At 35.5% G+C, this 13,599-nt stretch overlaps 1 protein-coding gene across 1 annotated transcript; it reads right to left on the reverse strand.

Moving 5' to 3' along the window:
* Window positions 1-479: 479 nt before the first annotated feature.
* LOC109134420 (uncharacterized) lies at window positions 480-2,003 on the reverse strand. Its single transcript, XM_019248161.2, has 2 exons — window positions 1,184-2,003; window positions 480-979 (listed from the first exon to the last, which is right to left on the reverse strand). The coding sequence occupies exons 1-2, from the start codon at window positions 2,001-2,003 to the stop codon at window positions 480-482; spliced, it is 1,320 nt and encodes a 439-aa protein (XP_019103706.2).
* Window positions 2,004-13,599: the final 11,596 nt, after the last annotated feature.

The following is a 13,599-nucleotide window of genomic DNA, read 5'->3' on the forward strand; positions in this document are numbered from 1 at the left end:
ACTAGAATGTGCCGAAGACGAAAGGCTCTCTGTTCTAGGGTCGGAACCAACCCTTGAGCGGCCGAGGATGTTCGTTGAAGAAGACGAGTCCATTTTTCTTAAAAAATGTGTGAAAATACAAGGAAAGTAAAACAGAGGGAAAGGATACCTATTGAAGGTGCTTGGACGAACGTAAGGACGAGCTAGATGAAACCTTGGACGAATTGACAGTACTTTTTTTTTTTTGCTAAGCAAGTGAGAGTTGTATATATATAACCACGATTTTACAACCAAACTAACTAAGGGAAGACGAACGAACTAGGTTGGACCCCCAACCCAAAGAAAGCAACACAAAGCAAAAGTTTACATCACATACTTAAACAAGCCAAACAAGAGTAGGCAAACCAACTAGGTTGGACCCCCTAACTCAAGAAAAGCTCAAAACAATTTATTCTAGTTTAAAGACTAAGGATCCATTCATGATCCTTCCTAGTGATTTTTTATGGTAAAACAACTCTCACTCTAGGTTTCACAATATTTTTCAACTGCTTACAACTAGCATCAATATTTGGAGCACACATCTCCCAAAACACTTTGTTTCTGCTCTGCCATATTTTGTAAATTAACCCAGTAATTCCAGCATACATGACATTCTTCTGAAATTTGGATTTCCTGCTTCTCTGTATCCACCTGATCAGAAGCTTCAAGTCAGTTGTTGATGTAGTGATGCTCAGCCACTCCTTAAAAGCCTGTAAACAGCCTTTGCTATATGGGCACTGGAAGAAAAGATGATAGTGGTCCTCTTTCTGCATTGCACATAGAAGACAGTTATCTTGATTAGTGATACCCATGGCTGCTAACCTTGATGTAGTCTGTAATCTCTCCTGAAAAGCCAACCAAGATATGAATCTGTGCTTGGGCAGGCTCAGTCTATTCCATATTATTCCAGCCCAATGAACTTTTGGGTGTTCTCCTACCAATGTATCATACACCTTCCTGACTGAATATTACAGCATATTTTTGATCTCAGCTTCACTAAAACATTGCTTCAGCTGCTCTTTCACTTGACAAAGTCTTCTCCAGTATCAGCTTGAGTTTGCTCTAGGTTTATACATACACCAATCATCCCCTCTGATATACACTGAGTGGATCCATTTAACCCATACACTATCTTGCTTTGTAGAAATGGCCCATATATACTTACCCATACAAGCAATATTCCACTTAGTCACATCTCTGAAGCCTAGACCTCCTTCATTCTTAGGAGTGCAAACTTTCTCCCATGCAATGTACCCTGATTTGAGAGTAAAGTATTGCCCACTCCACAAGAAATCTCTACATATCTGTGTTATTTTCTTTAACACCTGCTGTGGTAACACAAAAATTTGAGCCCAATATTGATGTATGCTCAATAAGACAGATTGGACTAGCTGTGTTCTGGCAGTATATGATAGGTTTCTGGAACTCCACAGCCTTATCCTAGCTGTCATCTTTTCAATAAGTACTTCACATTGTGTATTACTTATTCTTTTAGCACATATTGGAACACCTAAGTACTTAAAAGGGAGATGCTGATGACTGAAACCAGAGACATCTACTATTCTTTGTCTCTCTCTAACATTCATTCCACATGTGTAGATTGCAGACTTGGATACATTTGCTTGCAACCCTGTAGAACTTGAAAAAAGCTTAAAAGCTCTCAATAGCAAGTATACTGATGCATATTCCCCTTTACAACACATTACCAAATCATCAGCAAAGCACATATGAGTGAGTCTTATGTCTTTGCATCTTGGATGATAGTTAAATTGTTGTAATTCCCCCATTTCATTCAATATCCTTGAGAGATATTCCATACATAAAACAAAGAGAAAGAGAGAGATAGGGTCCCCTTGTCTTAAGCCTCTAGCTGAGCTGAAAAAACCCCTCATCACTCCATTAATCATGATGTAAAACTTTGGAGTTGTTACACATTCCATCACCAACTCTCTAAAAGCTTCAGGGAAGTGTAGAGCCTCAAGCATCTCTGATATAAAGCTCCAATTTACAGTACTTAGCAACAACTTAGATGGAGACTTTTTCTCTCTCTAAAGCTCAGTAAAAACAGGGCAGAGTCTCTCTCTAGAAAATCTCTCCAAGATGTAAAAGTGATTTCAGAAACAACAAAGGGACATATTTATAGAGGGGTGAAAGTGACCTCCTTTTCCGGTAAAAAGTAATCGTTGCATGCCAAATACCCTTGAGGGTTGACCTGATGAGACCGGCTAAATGGCGCCCTTTTACTCTTGAAAAAGAAGTCAGTTCTGGTCGATTAAAAGAGGAAACCAACCTTCTTGGCGCCTAAAATGGTAAAATCCTCTTTTAAGGGGCAAATATTGTAGCCTAAAAATCAATGGCTATAAATGTGACACGTGGCTCCATCACAACCCTACAAGTGGCACTATCCAATTCTGGTCAAGTACATGGGTCATAGGCTTGTATGGACTAAAGTATAATATTTGGTAGCAATAACAGAAAACTTCTGGAGGGTTTAACTCTTTGCTCCAAACTCCGAATCAGATGAATTTTGGGTCTAAATTCATTAAATTTTCGAGATCTACAACTTTTATGCAGGAAGTATAGGCAAGTTATAGCTCTAAAAAGAAGATTTTGGGCAAAAACCACGGCAAGAGCATAAAACTCTCACAATTAGAGAAGAAAGAAATTAGGTATTTTGGAGTTTCTTCTTTTTGTGGCTTAATGTAAGCTTGCTAGTAGTAGTAGTGGTGGAAAGATAAAACTATAATGAAAGTATGAAGAAGGATCGGAGAAGGCTTCGTTTTTTGATGTCCAAAATCAAAGGATAAAATATGGCTATTTATAGAAGTATTTAGTAGTTTAACTTGATTAAGGAATTGATATACATTGGTTGGTAATAGCCTTGGAGAGCAAGTACTTCTACAAGACTTGGGAAGCAAGGTAAGGAGCATAATGAAGAAGATGGAGTGTCTGGATGTGACTTTCGAAGTTAAGAAAATATGAAAAATGTACACTACGTTATTATAAGTAAACCATTAACATCATAACATAACTTTTAAAATAATTAAACTGAATGTAGTATATTTTAGAAAATAACCTTAACATGGTCATTTTAAAAAATATTTAGGATAAAATTAAGCTAATAAACATAATTAGTAAATATTAAAATTAGTTTAAAGTTCGGGGTATTATGTCCTCACCCCCTTAGAAAAAAGTTTCGTCCTCGAAACTTGTAACTTGAAACTTAAGGTTGTTCTAATCTCCAAATATTACCTGAAAAGGTCATTCGAGTTCTAAATCCAAATTTTCCTCTCGTACTTTCTAATAACCCAAATAATAATCAAATTTAACTTTAAGATTTTCAATGCCTAGTTTCCCAAGGATCACACCTAGGCGGTGCAAAGTCTAAGACTTCGCACTTCCGACGAGGTTTTGTCTCTGATAGCATTCTATAAAGACCCGAAAAATCATAACCTCAATTACTCATGATTGGCAGCGGAAACGGAACTTAAGTTGTGGGTTATGGGCTCATAAATAAAATAATAGCCTTAAAATGGTCTCTAAAAATATACAAACTCTCAACTAGAGTAATAATGATTACTCATAATACATAGTATGATAAAAATCCCAAATTGTACAGGGTCACTTCAGCATAATCCATCAGGAGCATCCATGTCCTAACTAAACTTTATCTTCATAAAGACCTGAATAATTACATAAAATAGAAAAAAAAAATACAGAAAAGTAACTTAAAATGAGTTGAGAACTCAGTAACTTTACTCTAGCTCGTAAAAACGGTTTTAGTTCGTAAACATTTTTACACACAGGCACATACTACATCATGTTGGTAATTGTTCGGAAATACTATCATAAAACATAACATTAAATAGTCTATCGACAAGGACCATTTACGTGATCTTAGTTCATTGACAAGTACAGGTTTTGGACAGAACATAAACTGTTGTATAATATGAGCACTATAAGAGGGGGGTGAATTGTAGTGAGAGAATAAGCTCTACTTTTTGCGGAATTAAAAGTAAACTTGGGAACAAACAATGGGAACACGAGAGATTTTACGAGGAAAAACTTCCTAGGCCTAGTAGGAAGAAACAACCTCGACCACAAGGGATTTTAAGCAACTTTCCACTATAATAGGCCAAACAACTCTGATTACAACCTATTACTTTTCTCTCTATTCTCAACTTAAGTCACTCAACTCAAGTTCCCAACGACAGTTCCCAACAACTGACGTTTTCTCTCAAACTTCACTTGAAGTTCCTTTCTCTTTCTCTTTCTCTTTCTCTTGCTTCACTCAAAGCTTTCTCACACTTACAAGAGTTCACTCAAACCCTTTTTCTCAAAAATACACTTTATAAAATAATGGAAAAGTAATAAACTCGATTAATGTAAGTATGAATTCTCTTAAGGAAAAGGCACTGACACTTTAGATAACTTAGGACAAATTAACTAAGTCAGACACCATTTTACTCAAATGAATTAGGTGCCTATTTATAGACAATTAAGACAAGACATGTTCTCCACTAACTTAGATCATTATAACATGTTCTCCATGATGTTTAATTTAATTAATTAAATTAAATTAATTATTTCATGTCATGTAAAGCATCCACTAATCCACTACTTCAATTTATAGAAGCAGTAACACATTACGTGGTTTTTACGAAACTTGGAGAATAATTAAACTTATTTAATTTAATTAAATACTTGGAGGATAATTAACTTAAGCCACTAAATCCACTAACTACATAAAACGTGTAGCAGTAAACCTTAGGCGTGTAATCTAGATTTCAGGAAATAAATAAAATACTTTAGCTAGTTTTTAGGAAAAATATCTTTTTCAAAATCTTTTATAAAACCGGAAAACAGTTTTTATAATTTAAAAATCCGAAACATTTTGAAAACCGGAAATAATAAAATATAAAAGATAATATATATATTTTAAAAAGATAATATTTGAAAATCAGTTAATTTAAAATCAGAAAATCTTTTTAAAATCTTTTCCTAACAAACTTAAACTAACTTCCTAAAATAATGGATCTAGTCAAAAATCCCTAAAAACTCTAACAACTATATTGGGCAACAATTACTTAGGCGCACAATATTAGTCACTTAGAAGTTCCTAAATTAGTTTTAAGTCTTGTTCCCTAATTTTAAGTCTTGTTCCTAGCCTTGTTCCTATAGTGCCAGGTCTGTTCCTTTCATGGGAACAGAACCAAGTTCCTTTGAGAATTCACCACGAACTTAATAAAGCTTTTACTCAACCTTAACAAGAAGATTAATAAATACCCTAATGTATTCTAATCTTCATTCCATGCTTGATTCTTCTTCTCTCGAACATCTTTACTTCGATCTTGATTAATTCTCCGCTTTAATCTTCAATCAAGTATTCTCTTAGCTCGAGCATGAATTACCTTGCAACAACATAAATAAAATATACTATGTCTTTTGTGGTTAGGTCATCTTCAAAACTCAAGGGTCAACAATTTCCCCCTTTTTGAAGATGACAACAAAAGGCATATACTAAAAATAATACACATAAGTCATATAAAAATAATTTTAACAAAGTATGTAACCAAGTTAAATTAAGTATTATAGACTCGTTATTTTATTTTGTAAAGTCGAAATATGAGAACATAATCATGACAAAAAAAATTTACTCTGATTTGCCTTATCTTTCCCCCTTTGGCATCTTCAAAAACATAGTCCACGATTTCAAAAAGATGAATATTATTCACTAAACACATCACATACATCACCAAACTTGTAAGAAATAAGTTGGTTAGTATAAGCAAATAAAGCATTCAACTCTCAAAAACCGCAATCCAAGAATATTAGCCATTCATTTAGACGCACACATGCAAAAAGATCAAACTTAGAATTAAGCAAAATAAGTTCCATTGTAGCATGATTAAGGAGAAGGATAGAAAAGACAAATATTAAACAAAGTTCATGTTCCCACACAAATAAAAACAAACTAAACTAGAAAAGTTTATGATTTAGGAGAGGGAGGTTGTTCTACTTCTTCCACCACATCATGAAGCTTTGCCATCACTTCTTGATGATTTTCGGCCAATGTATCATTTCCCTTGAGCACAATGTCTTCCAACTTCAACAATCTAGAGTTCATTGCTTGAATGGAGGAAAAGTTCACCAAGCCGAGCCATAATTTCTTGTTGTCCTCCAAGGCTTTGTCAACTTTGTGCATAACCCCTTTTACCAACCCATTTAAATCCTTAGCTTCCGTAGCAAACTCCATCATTGCTTCCGAATGACCCATAACCAAGGAAAACAAAGAATCCAACCTTCTAGCATGAGCTAGAGTATATGTAGAACCAATGGTAGGATTTTGAGAAGACGAGGGAGCTTGAGAAGGATTGGGTGCTCTGTTTGCTCCTTAGGTTTGGGAACAGTAGGTTGTTCCTCTATTATGGGAACAGCACCTGATTTCTTAGCTTTAGGAACAGAACAGGAGGGTTTTGAGGTAGAGGGAGGGATAGGATCATTTTGTGGTGCTAGGGTAGAGGGTGAGGCAGATTTTTGTGGAGATGGAGGAAAAGGAGGATTGGTTTCCATGGGAACAGGAGTCGGTTCCCTAGAAGGAGGTAGGTTAGATTCATAATCTTCCCTATCAATCACCTTTACTTCATCTTCCTCAAAGCATTTCTCGGCATCAAGCAAAGGAAAATTAAGCACTTTCATATTTTGAACCCTTTGACTAGCTCTAGTGCTTTTCAAACCGGTTTCACCACCTCATCAACCACCTTCTTCCCTTTCTTCTTAGTTCTTCTTTTCTTTTTCAATTTTCTTTTCTTTTTGATTTTTCTTTTCTTTTTCTTTTTTGGCCTTTCATTTTTCTTCTCTTCAACTTCTTTTTCTTCTTCTTCTTCTTCCACTTCATCATCCACATCATCATCCTCATCATCATCAAGTTAGCACGTCCCTTAATGACTTCTCCATTCACAACACAAACATTAAGTTATTCAAGGCACGCACATTCAACATATTTCCCGTAGTACCAATGGACTGAGTTCCCGAAATTTTCACATTAAACTTAAGTAGAATTTCGGTTACTAAAGCTCCATATCCAACAACAAATCCATTTTCAAGAATGACTCAATGTTGAATCATTAAAGAGGAAAGTTTATGTGTTTGTGAGAGCTAAACAATGAATGAAATTAAATCCAACATGCTAACTTGAGCACGTTTGGAAAGACGAGGCAATAAAGCTTTCTTGAGGATGTGAAACAAAATTTTGTGATAAGGGGAAAGAAGATTATGATCAAGAAATGTTTTTCCCTTTTGACCACCATATTTATAGATCAAGAAATGGATATGAACCACGTTGTTTCTTGAAATAAACATCGTTCCTCTCACGGGAACACCAAGCAATTTACCTTTTAGCATTAAAATCTATTTGAGTTCCCTTCACCAAGGTGGAACAATTTCCTTCTTCATCCATGGAAAAGTTTTCACAAAATTCATCCATCAATTTAGGAATCAAACTATTTCCATAACATTTCACAAAAAGATTTTCCCACCCTGAAACTTAATCATATTAGCAATTGACGAAAATTTACTCTTTTGCACCAAGAAACATCAATAAAAAGTCCATGCACATACCTAGTTGCCGTGGAATTTTTTCGAGCAACACGAGTTGTTCCTCTCTCGGGAACATCTGATTCCCCCTCACTAGTTGCATGAGCTTCTTCAACCTCCATTTCAACCGATTCTTCTATTTTCTTCCTTTTCCTTAGAATTCTAGATGAAGAATTGGGAGAAATATCCATGGGTGTTGGTGATTCAATTTTAAGTGAGAAGGAGAGGGTTTTTCGGCTTTGTGGGAGGAGAGAGAGTGAGAAGTGTTTTTGGTATCATGTTTTGTGGAGTATTTTCGGTTTTATGAGAAGGAAGGAAAAAAAATTTGTTTTGTTTAAGGAAAGAATATAAAAACCTGTATGTACACGTTTTATGAAAAAAAAATCTTCTATAATAAAAATATCTTCAACTAACTTGAGAGATATAAGGAAAAATCAGATTTTTAGGAAATAAAATCTGAACAGAATATTTTTGGTTTTTCGAATTTTGAAAGAAAAAATATCTAAATCGAATACACTGGGAACAGCGTTTGGGAACAATGAATGGAAACAATGAAATTTTGCTACTTTGGAACTCCATTAATTCTTTTAATCCTTTGTCATCACTTAAGGCATAGAATTGTCTTATGAACAATAAGGGGAATATTATTGGACATTGGTGAGCAGTTTTCAGACATTTTTACTTATACATATGAAATAATCATATAAGAATTGTGATGTATTTAAGCAAATAAAAACATCGAAAATGCACATCCAGACATAATGCCAAAGAATTAACACAAAGGGGAATATTGTAGCAATCATTTCAACTTGATTAAGCCAAGTTCAAGTCTCAATTTCTCAAACCTATCTCTATTTAAGGGCTTTGTCAAGATGTCTGCAATTTGACGTTCAGTCTCACAGAATTCCATTTTAATAAGACCCTTTTCAACATTATCTTTCAGAAAGTGATGCCTAATATGGATGTGTTTGACTCTTGAATGATGCACGGGATCTTTAGAAATACTAATAGCACTAGTATTCAGCACGTAGTTGTTGTTTTATCCATAGCATTTGGGAACAACATGCTGCTGCTGCTGCAACATATTCAGCCTCCTGTAGATAAAGCAACTGTGTTTTGCTTCTTGGTGCTCCAAGAAACTAAACTATGACTAAGGAACTGAACCATACCTGATGTACTCTTCTATTGACCAGATCTCCTGCATAGTCAGCATCCGCAAATCCTTTCAATTCAAAGGTATCACTTCGAATAGAATAGGCTTAAATCATCTGTTCCCTTGAGGTATCTTAGGATTCTCTTCACAGCTGTGAGATGAGATTCCTTTGGATTGGCTTGAAACCTTGCACATAACCTACACTGAAAGCAATATCAGGACGACTTGCAGTTAGATATAGTAATGAGCCAATCATACCTCGATACTTGGTTTGATCCACACTTTTCCTATAGAATCTTCATCCAATCTGGTTGAATTCCCATAGGTGTATGATTTACTTTGGATGCTTCCAAACCATACTTTTTCAATAGTTCCTTTATGTACTTTTGTTGATGGATGTAGATTCCTTCTTCTGTTGCTTGATTTGCAACCCCAAGAAGAAGTTGAGCTCACCCATCATACTCATTTCAAATTCTTTACTCATGAGATTAGCAAAGTCCTTGCACAAAGATTCATTAGTGGCACCAAATATAATATCATCAACATATATTTGAACAACTAATAAATGTTTTCCTTTTGATTTTAAAAACAAGGTTCGATCCAATTTTCCTCTTTTAAACTCATTTTCAAGAAGGAACTTAGAAAGTCTTTCATACCATGCTCTTGGAGCTTGCTTTAACCCATAAAGAGCTTTGTCAAGCTTAAAGACATGATTAGGAAATTCTTTATTTTCAAAACCTGGAGGTTGTTCTACAAATACCTCCTCATTAAGATAACCATTTAGAAAAGCACATTTTACATCCATTTGATACAATTTAAACCCATGAAGGCAGCAAAAGCTATGAAGATTCTAATTGCTTCCAGTCTTGCAACTGGAGCAAAAGTTTCTTCATAATCAATGCCTTCCTGTTGATTGTATCCTTTCACAACTAACCTGGCCTTGTTTCTTATTATGTTCCGAACTCATCTAATTTGTTTCGAAACACCCACTTTAAACCAATAACCTTGTTATGTTTAGGCTTAGGTTCAAGGTGCCAAACTTTGTTTCTTTCAAATTGATGAAGTTCATCCTGCATTGCTACGATCCAATCAGCATCAGTGAGAGCTTCTTCATGATTCCTAGGTTCCAACATAGAAAGAAAAGCATGAAAAGCACAAAAGTTTTTCAATTGAGATCTCGTTTGAGTTCCCTTATTTATGTCACTGATTATTAGTTCCACAGGATGGGAACGATGAGTTTTCCAAGGCTTTGGTTGGAAATCCTGGATGGAAACTTGGTTTCCTTGATCATCTTCATTTCCTGTACTTGGGAACCAGGTTCAACAATAGTGGATTCATTCACTAGTGCATCATCACTTAGTTCCTCTTCTTCCTCATTGGGAACAGGAACAGGATGTTGTTCCCTTGGCTTTGTTCCCATGACTTCGTCTTCCAAAGTCTCATCAATAAGACTTAGATCTTTTGCAATCCTATTTCGAAGTCATCTTCAACCTGTGTGCTTGCATCAAATTTATCTGTTTCATCAAAAATAACATGCACACTTTCTTCTACACACATAGACCTTTTATTATACACTCTATAAGCCTTGCTACTAGAAGAATATCCTAAGAATACAGCTTCTTCACTTCTAGCATCAAATTTTCCAATATTTTGTTTCCCATTATTATGAACAAAACATTTACATCCAAATGTTCTGAAATATGTAATATTGGGCTTTTTACCAAAATACAGCTCATAGGGTTTTATTTAATAAAGGTCTTACCATGGCTCGATTTATAATGTGACAAGCAGTATTCACAGCTTCTGCCCAAAAGTTTTTAGGAAGTCCACTAGCTATCAGCATAGTCCTAGCCATCTCTTCTAGTGTTCTATTCTTCCTTTCAACAACACCATTTTGTTGAGGTGTTCTAGGGGCTGAGAAATTGTGATCTAATCCTTGTCTCTGCTAAAGTCATCGAACTTAAATTTTCAAATCTTTCCATGGTCGGATCTAAGGTGAAGTAACTTATGACCACTCAAATTTTGTACTTTCTTTGCAAAGACAAGGAACTCATCATAAGTCTCGTCCTTGCTAGAAAGAAAAATAACCCAAGTAAATCTAGAGAAGTCATCTACAATTACTAACACATATTTCTTTCCACTCCGTTTGTATCCTCATAGGTCCACATAAATCCATATGTATTAACTCTAAAGGTCTTGTGGTACTTCACCACATTCTTGGACTTGAAAGAGGACCTAACATGCTTGCCTTTTGCGCATGCATACACACATGATCTAAATGAAACTTAGTAGAGGGTAAACCTAAAACTAGTTCTTTAGAACGCAGTTTGTCAAGCAAGGAAAAGCTAGCATGACCTAGACGCTTGTGCCAATAAATGAATCATCATCAATAACACTAAGGCATGTGAATTTGTTTTTGGGAACAAGGTTGAGATCCACAACATATGTGTTCCCTTTCCTTGTTCCTTCCAAAATGATATCCTTTGTGCTATTGTTGACATAAACATTTTTCACTATTAAACTTCACACAGTTCCTCTATCACAGAATTGGGAAATACTTAACAAGTTATGCTTTAATCCATCAACTAGAAACACATTTCTATGGAATGTGACGATGACTTACCAACTTTGCCCATGGCAACTATGTTACCTTTCTTGTTGTCACCAAAAGTCACACTTCCACCATTATAGGCTGAGAGTGAGAGAAATCTTGATTTATCTCCAGTCATATGCTTAGAACAACCACTGTCTAGGTACCATGTGTTGTTCCCCCTCACTCCAACCTGCAAGAAAACTAATTGTTAGAGTTAGGAACCCAATCTTTCTTGGGTTCCTTTCCTTCAGGAACAATAGATTTCTTTTTCCAAATTACTCTTGTTTCCAAGTTCTCATTATGCGACCAAGTCTTTTAGGACAAGAGTTCCTAAAATGACCAGTGTTCCCACAAAACATACAAACTTTATCACTTGGTAAATCAACTCTCTTTTTAGGTTTTTCAAATTTCTTTTTGTGATTAAAACCAAGACCTTCAGTTCGTTTTGTTTGAGGGTTCTTAATCCAGTTTGGAATAGGTAGCATTTTCTTTTCATTTCTCATATTGTGCAGTTCCCCTACAAGTTCACTATTTTCAATTTCCAAAAATGAAACATGATTTTTCAATTCGTTTATTTCAGATTTGAAACTTTGCAAGGGAACTGACTTAATGTCAAATGAACTTACTTCAGGAACAAACTCTTTTGTTGTGATAACTCAAGACTTAACAAGTAGTTCTCATTTTTAAGATTTTCGAAATCCTCTTTTAATTTAAGATTTTTGTCAAACAATTCGAAAAATCTTTTCTCAATATCAATCGAACACTTTTAAGCCAAGAGGTATGTTCCTTTGCTACACTTAAAGCATGTTGACATTGTTTTAGTTTAATGGTTCATCTTTGCAATCATTTACAGCGTCAACAATAAACTCAAATAATTTTTCTTTACTTAAAGAATTAAGACGAGTTTTGATGGTGTCTAGACTTGCCTCAAGAGATTCAATCTCTTCATCAGATTCGGAATTGTCACGAGCCATAAGACAGAAGTTTGCAGTCTCCTCATTTGGTTGAGGATCATCTTCTTCTTCGGAGTCAGAGTCTCCCCATGCAGCAACCACTAGTAGAATAAATGCTATTTGCTGCGCTGATATTGCTGCGGTATTACCTGTACGCAGCAATATAACACGGAAAAAGAAAAAAAAATTGAAAATTACAATATTGCTGCGGTTTCCCGCCAAAAACCACAGCAATATTAGTCAACGGGCAAATTTTGAAAACATGTGGGCCCTCAGCAGCGAATATTGCTGCGGTTCCCACGTGGCAACCTCAGCAATATATTAAAAAATTATTTTTTTAATATATTGTTGCGGTTGCAACGTGGAAACCGCAGCAATATTCGCTGGCAATCCAAAAAAAAAAGGGACGCGGGTTTCTCAAACTCTCTCACAGTACCCTCACACTCTCAAACTCTCTCACAGTATTCTCTCAAAATTTCGACCCCCTCACACTCTCTCTCTCTCTCCTCCGGCGACATGTTCGGTCTTCCGGCGATTTCGCAACAACATTCCGGCGTCCCCTTTTCGTTTTTCAGCGTTTCGGTCGCATCTTAGAATTTCCGCTACAGTTCTCCTCCGCCGCCTTTCTCTCCTACGTTGCTTCAGCGCATCTTAGAATTTCCGCTACAGTTCTCCAACATACGTTTCTCCTCCGCCGCCTCTCTCTCCTACGTTGCATTCATATCCGCCGCCTCTCCTCAGAATTTCCGGTGCATTCAAGCTTGTTCCTCGCCATTTTGTCATCTTAGGTTAGTTTTTTTGTAAATTTTCTTAATTAGTGTTTTAATAAATTTTTGGCTTAAATTGTAGTTTAAAATGATTAGTATAAAGTATATATATGCTTAGTTATAAGATTTGAGTATTAAAAACTGATTTTGTGATAATTTTACTTTAGTTTTTGTATGCCCTAATATGTTATACGGGATTTGTTTTTGTAATTCTTTGTTTAAATTGATATGAATGCAATGCCTTTATATTGATAGACTTACCAATGGGAGGGGAAGGGAAATCTAAGGAATGGTTTGGTATTTGTTGTTTGATGATAACTTGAAATCGCTTGAATGCGATTATTGTTTGGTGAATATTTGGAATCGCTTGAATGCGATTGTTTTTATGTACATCATATTTCCTAGATACCCGTTCAAGACTTACTCATTAGGAGTAAGTCTTGAATAGTCCCATTTTGGGACTGTTCTTAAACGTCACATCTCACTTAGTGGTGAATGTGTGTTGATTCTTTGATTCTA

This window comes from Beta vulgaris, chromosome 2 (genome assembly GCF_026745355.1).
Source record: "Beta vulgaris subsp. vulgaris cultivar EL10 chromosome 2, EL10.2, whole genome shotgun sequence".
NCBI lineage: Eukaryota > Viridiplantae > Streptophyta > Magnoliopsida > Caryophyllales > Amaranthaceae > Beta > Beta vulgaris.